The sequence below is a fragment of the Necator americanus genome, chromosome III, assembly GCF_031761385.1.
Source record: "Necator americanus strain Aroian chromosome III, whole genome shotgun sequence".
Taxonomy (NCBI): Eukaryota; Metazoa; Nematoda; class Chromadorea; order Rhabditida; family Ancylostomatidae; genus Necator; species Necator americanus.
This window is the reverse complement of record NC_087373.1, coordinates 24,903,777-24,916,135: the sequence shown is the minus strand read 5'-3', so window position 1 is coordinate 24,916,135 and position 12,359 is coordinate 24,903,777. Positions and strand designations below refer to the sequence as shown.

General features: G+C 42.8%; 2 protein-coding genes across 3 annotated transcripts; one reads left to right on the top strand and one right to left on the bottom strand.

Moving 5' to 3' along the window:
* Positions 1-1,293: 1,293 nt before the first annotated feature.
* On the bottom strand, positions 1,294-12,310 carry RB195_010830 (uncharacterized protein; the record flags this gene model as incomplete). Of its 2 annotated transcripts, XM_064191995.1 has the most annotated exons (11): positions 1,294-1,493; positions 1,702-1,782; positions 1,874-2,017; positions 2,071-2,164; positions 2,757-2,820; positions 4,863-4,989; positions 5,147-5,276; positions 5,330-5,443; positions 5,711-5,776; positions 10,001-10,110; positions 12,247-12,310. In XM_064191995.1, 11 exons carry the CDS (start codon positions 12,308-12,310, stop codon positions 1,294-1,296), a joined length of 1,194 nt encoding a protein of 397 aa, XP_064049578.1. The 2 variants fall into 2 exon arrangements, with proteins under 2 accessions (XP_064049578.1, XP_064049580.1); XM_064191996.1 differs by lacking the exons at positions 10,001-10,110; positions 12,247-12,310 and adding an exon at positions 6,289-6,387.
* Positions 8,323-10,610, top strand: RB195_010831 (uncharacterized protein; the record flags this gene model as incomplete). The annotated part of the gene is made up of 5 exons (XM_064191997.1): positions 8,323-8,327; positions 8,558-8,603; positions 8,682-8,711; positions 9,365-9,443; positions 10,498-10,610. 5 exons carry the CDS (start codon positions 8,323-8,325, stop codon positions 10,608-10,610), a joined length of 273 nt encoding a protein of 90 aa, XP_064049579.1.
* Positions 12,311-12,359: the final 49 nt, after the last annotated feature.

The window sequence follows — 12,359 nt, the reverse complement described above, 5'->3', positions numbered from 1 at the left end:
ATGAGAAAGGAGGAAAAGTGAAGAAAACTGCATTCTTGATCATATGTTTATAAAAGCCTCACATGGCACAAACATCGTTCTTTCTCGTTAAAGCGATCTGCATGGCTGCGTCGAGGTTGGTCAGTCTGTTAGTTTTCTAAGAAGTCTTAGTCAAAAAGATGAAACAACAACAACAAATTTCATCTATAAATTTCCTTTCAACAAATAGCTGTGAAAAACCGATGCCTGGGTTGTATCTGTGGTAAGATAAGATTTTTTCATGATTTGAAATCACCACTGTCTTCTTCCGAAGTATTCATAACGGATTATGAATATAATCGGAAACTTCCCAAAAAGGAAAGAAGTTCATCGAAAGACTTCCAGCTGGTGCTTTAAGGCTCGAAATTGAAGTGGCGGCTGCTAATATTTTGGAAATTCTACAGCCCTCATTCCTTCACGGTTCAATTCGAACTCCACAATTCGCTGTATTCGCTGCGTCACTTTTTTTGCGGATTATAGAACAGAAAAAAGGTAAAGTTACCTTTTAAACGGTGAGATTTCACTAAAACGGAGCAAAATTCATAGCCAAAGCTGTTATTAATATTGTTAATAATTGGTCTGCTTATTGTTATTACATCAATGTGACCTTCCAAAAGGGGGAAAACACGAGAAGTCTCACTGTGGAATAACGAGGTAGAAGACCGAGATGAGGCGTTTGCCGCAAAGTTCATTCCGTGGGCGACTTCCGCTTCCTACCCGCGAACAAGCGGCGATAAGAACTCACAAACGTGCACCCTCGTCATGAGTGCATCACGTCCATCACAGAAGAATTGTGAGCAGACGTCACTTGGCAAGTCGGTGCCGCATTCTTTTCTATATTTTCATATTTTATTTATAATATTTTCTTATATATATTTTCTACGTTTCTTCTATATTTTCTAGCACGAGTACTGATGACTTGTGAGTTTGTGGCGTGAGAATCTATCTATGTTCTTCTTCAAGGTCGGTAAATCTGCATGAATCATATTTTTCCATTTTAGTACTAGTGATGAATGTAGCAAATGAAGTTTCAAAATGCTCTTTTCTCAGCTCGAATTTGATGAAATTATTCCTTTTTTGGCGCTTAAAACACCAAATTGAAAAAACGACTCTGGAGATCAGATTAATGGGGAAGGCGATTTCTTGGAAAAGTAAAGCGATTCGCATGTTGCGCACGCGCACGTGTGTTTTGCCGAATACTTTTTCCAGATTCACTAACTTGTTCGTAGTCTCGGACACTGAAGCTCTTTATCTTATGTACAAGCAAATTAAAAACTAGTCATCTTCGTCGTCGTGCTTGGAACGGAAGTGGTCGGCAATCCAGCGCGTTTTGAGCTGCACCTCTTCCTGAGCGAGGTTGAAGCACATGGCGAGGAGTGCCATACCGAAAAGAAGGTAAACAGAGGTGATCACCAATTTCTCCTGAGCGTCTTTGTCATTGCCGACGGAAGCGCCGGGAAAGCGATCACCAAATCCTGAAAAATGTTCCACTGCGGTTCTAAAGGAGTTTATTACAAGAATGGATGAAAGGCCCGTATTAGTAAACAATGAGTGTGAGAGGAAAAACTCTCGTTTAAGCTCAAGCCTGAAGTCCCAAACTTTAGTTACCGCGACCTCCAAGATGCTTATTCTTCCTAGAAAATTGTAATGGAAATTCCGAACAAACTAATGCTGAGGCGTTACCTATGGTGGTGAGGGAAATGTAGCAGAAGTAGAAGCTTTCCAAAAACGTCCAGCCTTCCCATAGTTTGAAAAGAATTGTACCTGAACTGAGAGTTTTTGTTTCGCAAATCCTGTGTGAATCCACAAAAACTGCAACAAACCAATGACAAATCGATAAAAAAGAGATTCTCACCAGCAATGAGGTAGGCGAACATAGTGAGCACCACTAACGATAACGGAACGCTAATTTTCTCCAGTTGAGCTTGAGCGGTCTCTCGAACCTCCAACTGTTCCATCTCCACACGGGCGGTAAGCAGATCCTCCACATCAGGACCGCCTAAAGAAAATTCTTCTCTTCTACAGTGCGATTCCAGAAATTATGTGACGCACCGACGGCAAAGGAATCAATCGACGAGTCGGCCTTAACTCGATGAGCTCGGGTGAGTCGAGAAACAAGCGAATTGGCTCGACGGATTTTTGCAGCCTGGATAAGTAGAAGGAAATTATCGGTTTGAGAACATGTAGGAGTCTTTTCAGAGATCTTTTCATACAGAGACACCGGCTTGGAACCCTCGTGATTCAGTTTTAAAAGCACATTGTAGCGAATCATGCAGAGAACAAGAAAGAATCCCTCGTAAGAATCAAAATCACCCTATCACTCCTGTACGAAAGCGTAGATTATGGAGAGAGGGGTGATCCCGTTCATTTCTTCTTATTTGCGTAAAAAAACGGCTCGGAAGATACGGCTTTGGGCGTTCCGGCGCGCTATTTTCTACAACGAGTTCGATTGGAGCGCGCCAGCCTTGTCCACGCGCCGCATCTTCCGGACCGTTTTTTACGGCGATTAAGACGAAATGGACGGAATCACCTCCCTCTCCATAATCTACGATCCCGCATACGAATACTCCACCTGAAATCCGTACCACCTCAGATTCGTGGAGTGATGCCTTTAAGAGCATAAGGACTAACAGTCGACATTTTCTAAACAGGTGGCAATGTGGACCGAATGAAATCGCAGTTACAGAAACACAGTGAAGACGCGTTCGGGTTTCATCCTCTAGTAATTGAGTTCTTACCTTTCGCTTCTTGTGCCACAGGATAAGCCGGTATTTCAGGCGAATTGACTGAGCGTACAGGAACCTACAAACGAACTATTGTTCCTTCCAGATAGACTGCTTTCTTTGCCACATACTCCGCTCTTTCTCACTGTAAGCAGGCGGGAAATATTCTGCTACGATATAACTCCGCCCGATTTCGTAATTTGTTTCCGCTCCATTTTTGAAGTTTGGCAAAACGACTGCGGTCGAAAAAAGGTTCTTTCACCTACGAACATGTTGCCACCATTTCCTCGAATAACTTAGTTTCAATTAACTTTCACTCATCTGAAATGGAAATTCCGAAAACCCATTTTCGACACTTGCTTTGTTTTGCATTTCCTCATAAGCAAAAAGCAGTTGAAGCAGATCAGAACATTTGTACCGTTTGTGGGGCGAGTTCTACATGTAACCTCGAAAACTGACGAAGACTGATTAGCCAGGTTCAAAAGTAGAAACTACAAAGAAGCTACTGAAATGAAAAGATAAACAAATAGAATGTTACTGAAGTAAGAAACATTCTGTTGTTGTTTATGCAATCAAATTGATTATACGAACTTCGTCAAAGCTAAAAAATAAAAAGTCAGAAAAAAATGCAGTGCAAGCAAAAAAATATATAAAAACGGGGGAAATTTATGCTAAAACCAATAAGTGAAACTTCTGCGTGGAAATTTGCTGGTCACTTTCGCCTACCATCTCAAATATAGTCGGCGCCAAATGTCTTCGATGGAAATTTGATTGGGACGAGACAGAGGCAATGTGTGACAGCAGGAAGAAGAGTATGCCTGACATCAAATGCGCTGCACTTACCCTGGATTGTGTCGGCTGACCGGCAGCCAGGGTCAAGCGTGTGATGGGATTTTCCCGTTCACGGAAGGCAGAGGAGGGGGTTGTAGGGGTAGAGGTCGTAGGATAGCGTGCAATGGAGGGCAGTGAATGCAGGATAACCAGGACAAAATATTACGTAGTATTATGGATAATTACATACAATTATGGAATATTACAATGAATAATACTAAAGGACTGCATAAACTACAAAATATTGTATTTAGTTTCAGGTGTAGGACAGTATGGAAGCCCCAACATTTTTTTGAAAATGTATGACGCGTCTACAACGTAACAGTGAGACCTCGTAAGTTCGACACCCGGCTGAGACTAATTTTTGCAGAAGAGTTAGGGAATTGAAGCTACTTCTGAAAAATGAAGAATTTAATTAGTTTAAAAGCGGATCTATTGGAATTTAATGGCAAAAAAGCTCAGATTCTGTGGACATTGTTAGATCTGACAGACTGTGAATAACTTCGTGCTAAGAGGACCAAGAGAAATATTTCAGGTCCTTTTTTTTAGAGAAGAAGGTTCGCGCTACAAAAATGTCATATCGTTGTTTTTTTCTCACCTCAAGGTGTTTTCGGAATTTAGATGGAACAAAAGTTGAAATTTTCCGACTTTTTTTGAATTTATCCCATCTAGATTATGGGAACCAGACAGTCCGAAGGGAGGAAATTCTGCATGTGGGGTCTCCTTGGTCCATCTAAACGAACACGTGGGTGATTCAATAAAACGCTTCCCCGCTTTTCTGGAATGGAAAACTTGCCAAATCTCGATTTTTGCTCGTCCGCCGAAAAGTATGTTATCTTGAACAAAGTCCTATAACTGGAGACAACTTAGAGCGAAGCATTTCATCTTCAAGTGCGTTGTGGCTGAGGACTTTCTCTATCAGACGCCACATCAAAGTATTCCCATGGTTGTGCGTTCTTCCAAATTTTCGACGGGAAGAAGATGGGAAAAACGACATTCTCCCATCTTTGTCTTTGGTTTTTCGAAAAACATGAAGTTTCCAATATATTGAATTGGCAGCAACCGAGAACTGTCGCAGGCAACATTGGAGAAGGAGATGAAGAAGAGGGGGAGGGAGTGCGTGTATTTGAGAGGATTTTCTCCCATAACCATGTCTGACCCCTCCGGTGCGCATGTGTGGGAAGAAAACTCGATATATTTCTTAACTCAAAATGCCTACCTTAGTTTTGAACTGTGAACGTTGAATAGGTATTAACTCACGGATACGGAGAAGAAAAAAAAACGCCTTACCTGAATATTTTTGCCATAACATCACCGATATTGGTAAGGAAAAGCAGCATCAAGGGAATTCCAATGATCGCGTACAACATCGTGAGGGTCTTCCCGATGTAAGTCTTAGCAGCGGTGTTTCCGTAACCTGAACGTAGAAAATGCGGACAGCTCCGGATCGGCTTGATAAACTGAGTTCCCTGGGAGAAAACGAAGAAGAAGAAAAAGAATCGTACTTGCATTTCGGAAGTTCACTTCCACCTGCTTCTCCACTCTCTAACTGTCGACTAAACTCTCTTCCTCACCTATAGTAGTGATTACAGTGAGAGAATACAGAAACGCTCCTGTGAACGTCCACTGAGCAGCCTGCTTGAACTCCTTGCCGTCGTAACCCTTTCGGATCGCCTGCATACAAACTTTCTGGAACTTCTTCACCTGCAACAATCGGTTGAGGGGCAGGACTCAGAGAAGAAAAGCGTTACCTTTACCTCCTTATAAACAGCCGTCTTCCACTGATCCTGATTTAGGCGATTCACACGGAAGGTTGCATTCCAGACGACATCAACAGCACGTCCCCTCGCAGCTGTCACTGAGGATTGTATCTGAGCGAAGGTTACAGAACGCATCAGACAGTGGATAGATTTTGCACATCCTCCATTTAAGAATAAGCTCATTATATCATTAGAATCAAGTGCGAGGAGTTAGTTAGGAAAATCCAGGAGTGGTTCAACAGCTACATTCATTTACTAATATCTATTTCAAGATCAGATATGGGGCATTTCTCCAGCTTTCTCTCTGAAATTTTGCTAGAATTCTAACACAACACATCCAGTCGCAGTGACTTATAACAGTGTTTGCGACAAACTCACCTGCTCCTCATGCGGTCCCTCGACGGCCTGGAAGATCACCGCTCCTAGCAACGCGTAGCCGACAACCTAAACAACTGCAAAGCTTATCTCACTTCATCTGTAACGTTTTCATTTTTTAGCTGTGCTGGAGCGGAAAGTCAGTGCTAAGTCGCCAAGTTGACGAATGATGATGCGATCCTCCGGGGACCAGCCTCACCGAGAGGTCCCTGCGGAATATCTATTCTTTTTTTCTTGCGCAGCAGTTTTGACATTTCCATTCGTAATAGAACTGAATCGATCGGCTTCGTGCAGTTTTGGGACGTAGCGTGAAACATCGGAACTCATCATAAATACTCACGAAAATTTATTTTAGAGAAACAGAAAAAACTTTGCAGGGAAAAATAAAGGCGACGTCAGCTTTCTGATCGAGTTTCTTTCTCGCGAAACAAAAAAAGAAAGGAAGGAATGCAGAATTGAATAAGCAATTAATGGATCACGATGCAGTTGTTAGAGTCAAGTCTTTCCTCTGGCTCCATGAAATTATTCTTGAAAAAAGGATATTGGCATAATACCAAAGGTGATAGGACCTAAGCACCCACCAACGCACAGAGTCCAATGTGTGAGAAGAAGAAAGCGATGATCTTCTTCACGAGATTCACCACTCTGGTCACCTTCGACCGACGATGTCGACGACCCATCGAGATTCGCCGGTTATCACAGCCACATCTGCAAATTGAGATCAGCTAATTGTTTTCAACAAAAACACAAAAAAAATTAACGGATTTGTAAAAAAAATACAACTTTTCGGACTTGGAATGATTACGAATAAATTCAAGCAGCAGGAGAGCATTTGCAATTCTAAATCGAACCTCAGCTATTTTAGTTGGGTTAGCTACTTCTCCTCAGTTCAATGAGTAGGTCATAGGGCAATTTTTCGAGAGAAAAATCGGGCAGTTGATTGTTTGCTAAATGATAAATGAATGTTGTGCATTTTTTTTTAGAAATCAGGACGCTTTGACTGCCGAAAAGGGGAACGTTTACACCTCATAAAGTCAGAAACTTATGTGCCGTAATTCTAACAGAAAGAAGGAAGAAATTTTACGCTTGTGAGTCAGACTTATTACTAAATGTTCATCCGACTACACCTATTAGAGAAGATTGTGACTGCTGCATGGTGTTGCTTGTTTATGATTTTTTGATACGATTGCCGGTCCCCACATTCTACAAATATGGGAGGAATGATTGAGGGTCTTATGGGACTCTTCTCCCTTTCTGCAGAAACGACATACTAGAAATCTAACCACTATACGTATATGCTCGATATTTCAGGAACGATCGTAAGGCTCTCAGTGAGAAGGGGAGAAAAATACAGGAACAATTATAAGAGAATTAAACGGTTAGAATGACAAAAAATAATCCAAGAGGAGAATTTTCATAAGTAACTGCAGGATTTTCTAATGTCTTTCTTTCAAGAACACATCGAAAACGATCGTCCACTTTGGGCAGAATCATCGTCAATGTAGCTTTGCCATTCTATTTTGTTCTGGTCACTGTTTTTATGCTGGAAAATTTGGAGCTCATGAAGGATGAGCAGGCACTGCTGCTCCAAATTCCTCTTAATAGTCAAACTGCGCAAAATCTCATCAGTACCATTTTTTCTACCGTATACATTTAAAGAAAGCGTGAATAAAAGAACTTTCTTCTCTTTTGGAGCGGAAAGAGTCGAAAGAAACACGAGGAGGCAAGTGACAAGCTGTGCTGAGAGGAAGCGAATCCCATGGGATCCAGAATGGGCGACGGCCGACAGATTTATATGACGCCCGACTCGGAGCTAAGAGAACTGCTGATGTTTACGTTGCTTAAGAAGGACCTTACATATTTATAATATAAGGCAGACAGTGGATGCATTTTGCAAATCAAGCCTAAGCAGAAAGGAATCAACTCCTAGAATAACCTTTTTCTACATTTCTTACCGTAACCATAGAAAATGAATTACTGCTAGTTTCAGTGCTACAGTAGCAGCGGGAGATCGCAAGTACTTAGACAAAGGAAAAACACTCCAGAGCGAGATGTTATTGTGAGTGCCGGCCGATGGGTCGAACTGGGAGGGCGTTGTATCGAATCTGGCCGGCATCAATCCTCAACGAGCACGGCGGCTCAGCCAATTAGACTCAACTGCATTTCAACACAGGAAGTGGACTCGTCACTCGCGAACGCGGCGTCAGAGGACAAGAACCGGAACGTCGAATTCAAAAGAACCAAAAATTCTAGAATTTTTCCACCGATCCAAGTTACATTGATGTCTAACAGAAGAGTATTTAAAGGCACTGCATCACGAAATTGGCGAAAATGAGAATCTTACAGGGAAAACATAGAGAAATATGAATAAATATTATATTTACAATAGATGAATGTAGATATAGAGTTCGGGGTGTAGATAACGGGTATAAGAGTGGCCCCACTCAATCCCTCCTAATCGTCCTGAGAGACAGCAGGGAGCTGCCTTAGTTCTTACGAGGTTGGTTAGAGTCCGCCCCTTTGCACGCGCTTCGGTCCCTTCAGCCACCTATTCACTGGTTTACTGGAATAAGGAGGCGAGGAGACCTCATTGATCTTCAACCGCTCGGTCGTGGATGCGGTGCGTGCACCAGGGTGGGGCGCTTCCACGTACCTCCCAGGAACAAAGCAGTTCTCAACGCCAATTTTAAAGACCACCAGGGAAATTAAGCGAAACACATACCCGTAATCTACTCCCCAAACTCTATATTTCTCCACATATTTCCCAACTACACTAGTTTCCTGATACGCTACCTTTACAATTTTTCCCCACTGACTCTTCATGTGCTGCTGCTCGTTTAGTTAATTCAGTGATTCTGCACAGATATTTCTTAACGGTTGCCGTCACTTTCTTAATGTGAGTTTACTTCCTTCAGTTTTAAATATAATGGGACCGTGCTAAGTTTACCGGATCATGTTCTGTTCTTCTTTTCAGTTTCAATTCTCCAAGCTCTCCGACGCAAATGTAAGTTTATAGATTGTGAAGTAACCATTCAAAACGTTGGCGAAGTGAAACTGTGATTGAAAGTCTCGACACCAAATACCAGTTACAGTAGCAATTGAACTGCATTGTTTGTGTTTTTAGAGCTGCCAGTTTGTAACATGAGAGGCGTCCAATCCATTATTTCGTCTTTTCTCCACGTCTGACACATACTGGTCACACATACCATTCACATTTTTTTTCGTGTAGAAGTTGTCGTAGAAAAGCGCTATGCCACCAGTTGTAATGTGTTGTTGTGAGTTCGCGCTTCTCATTCCACAATATCCTTAAAGGCATCACCCCACGACTCTGAGGTGGTACGGATTTCAGATTGAGTATTCGTATACGGGATCGTAGATTATGGAGAGGAGGTGATTCCGTCCATTTCTTCCTAATTGCCGCAAAAAAGGCCCGAAAGATGCGGTCCGTGCACAAGACTGGCGCGCCCCTATGGTTGTAGAAAACAGCGCGCCGGAACGTTCGGAGCCGCATCATCCGGGCCGTTTTTTACGGTAGTTAGAAAGAAACGAAGCGAGTCACCCCCTCTCCTTAATCTACAATCCCGCATACGGATACTCCAGCTGAAATCCGTACCACTCCAGATTTGTGGGGTGATGCCTTTAAAGTTAGGGTTCCAGAAAGGAGTTCGAAGAACCTTAAGCGAAAATCGACATGTGCAGGACTTTGGTATCTCGGAAGGGCCTCCAAAAACGTCAGGTGATGTTGGAAGTGTTAGACTATTTACGAGGTGTTCCTCCTTCTTGCATGCCCTTTTTTGCATGCACTTTTTCCGCTTTGGAGGTAACGTTATGTGCAATTCGCGTCATAAATTGGACCTTTGGTGCTCTGCATGATTTTTCTCTAGGTCCAACCTTATATCGTAATCGCGCTAGCTGGGCGGCCTTTATGTCTTCTGTATGCTCCGTCGTTTTCGATTGCCTTTTCCACGTTCTGCTAATTCCTCCACCATTTCATTTGATTTCTTCTAAATTATTATAAAATCTCACTCAAAAGCTCCTGATGACTCCTATCTTGTAATGTTTTCGCGTTTAAAAAAGGATAGTATCTAGCTACTCCCAGTATTAATTCGCACTTCATTGCGAAAATGGTTTCCTTTCTATTTGCCCCGGCTTCCGTACCCTGTTTGTGTCCTTCAAATTTTCCTGCAAATATAGTCGGGTCAAAACGACATGAAACACGGACATTTGCACAAGCGGCTGCGCTCAAAGCGGAGCGGTTGGGATCGTGTAAGGATCCACGCTACCGCCACTCACCTCTGCAGTTCGCAATGGTCCCACCTCGATTCCAACCGCTGTCTCCACCGCACCGCTTCCGAGCGCGGCCGCTTGCGCAACGGTCCGTGTTTCATGTCGTTTTGACCCAGCTATAGATGCTCTTCTATCTCTTCCACATCATTCATTTCCTAAATTTTTTTTGTCCCATACCTGCATTACTAATGTGTGTTTTTGTATTTACGTTTTTTTATTGAAAAAAGTTTCGTTGGATACTTACTTAGTGTTTATGTAATGAAGTCTCTCACCACCATACATCTATGAAAGTCAATGGGGGCATTTATTTTTTATTGGGATCAGGCATTTTGCTTGCAACTCCTACCTTTGGTTACTTCTGATATTCCGACAATGATAAGAATATAAAATTAAACAACGTTAACGACAAACATTTGGTACAACAGCTCATCCCTGCCAGGTTCGTGCCTTCTGTAGCTTCAGCTCCAAAACCCATCCTTAGCCGTTCCTGCCGTCGTTTACAGAACCGATACCAGGACAGGAGCCAGTTCAAACGGGCCAAGGGCTATTTGCACGTGTCGACTGCTACGAAGCACATATTCGGGAATGTGGGAAGAACCACCCACGAGGAATGTAGCCCGACTGGTCCCCTAACGAAGCCCGACTGATGCGCTACATCGAACACCCTCCTTTACTGCTCGTAAAATGTTTGGATAAAGTCCCACATTTGTAATACTGTTATTATGTTTAGCTTCTCACACGGGTTTCGTTAAGTAAACTTTCACAAATTTCAGTGTCTTATTAAGGTACTATCGTGACAGAAATGGATGGAGTGCATTTCCTTCAGTTCTGTTAGAATAATAGGACCAGGAACATTTGTGTCAGGATGGTCCGTTAGAATAGGATAACGAAGCAGTCGCAGCGTTGATCACAATCGCAATCTCCAGTTGCAGTTGCAGCACCGCATCCACAAAAACGATAGTCGGGCCGATGCATGCTCCGACTCTTCTGGACGATTTACGAAGGGACCGCTTCACTTTGGGCGAAGGTTTCGTCATCACGTGAGCTGCACCCCATGAGCTAGACCCCCTTCACATGAGCAAGGTCCGGCTTCTCTCTATCGCACCTATGACCGCATTAAAGGCAGTTAATCCTGAAGCAGTGGATGTCAGTGATCTTCTTTTGTGACCACTGCCAACTACTGGTGAATAGGGAACGAACAGGTCGGCAGTGGGTCACTATTAATATTTGTTTCTACCAACATGGTTTCCAACGCGTACAAGAAAAAGACAAGGAAAGGAAATTCTCAAGCTAATGACTTTTAGGTCGGAACGATGGTCGGTTGCCGAAGCGTTTGGTCACATATACATCTCACTATTGAAGAATGTTGGAAGCCTCTTATTTTTTAGTATTAAACAAAAGTTACCAAGTATTTAAGATAATCCTCTTTTCTGGATCCGATGCCGAGGAAAGGACTCTCGTTTTACAGGAGTCACCGATAGTGAAACGCAAATCATAGTTATTCTGAACAGCCAAAAGCGAAGGTCATTCTCGTCGATGCTCGCAAACATTTTGCAAGGAATATTCGCCACTCCGCATTGTCCTTGGTCCTTGCGGATAGTTGTTCATCACGGTGAAGGGGAAATCCACAACTAACTATCCATACATTTTTCTCTTTGTATTGTAGTTAGTACAAACCATATTTGGCAAGCACAGTATGTAATGCTGAAAGTAAATGTCGCGGCTTTGTCAGGCAGTTTGATTCTTTGCCTTTTTTCTTCCTTAAAATCGAATGCAGTTCAGAACATCAGACATAGTAACAGACTTTTTGTACGTCAGGGATGAAGGATAAAGTGAACGGCAACAGTCAATCCGTTTGCGATGCGCCAACGCGTTCACCTCAACCCAAAATTGTTGGAAATTTACGAACGGGTGTCTGCCTTACATCTGTCTGGAGCTGGCAGACGCATCAAGTCACTGTTTCTATCCTCCCAGACATGTCTGAGACCAATTTATCGACCCCCGAAGAGTCGAAACACTTGTTTGGCACTGGGACGGTTTCGAACCATCCATCGATCGTGCATTCACAGCGGAGCTTCTTACCGGCTTTTTTTTTGCATACTATTGATGAAGAATTGGGAGCGTGAGACTGGTGGGTAGAATATCTCGCAGAGTAACAGGTCCTCCATACCAATGTAGTGTCGTGTCTACGAAACGGTGAGAACCATTTGTGGTTGCGCTCATCCAACTCTTCACACTTCAACTTAACGAACCAGAAGAATTTTTATCACAACGTAATATATTCGCAAAACCAGTAGGCGAAGCTGTGAATGTCATTTTTAAAAATGAACTGTAGTTTTTGGGTGGAGCAAAAACATTGATAAAG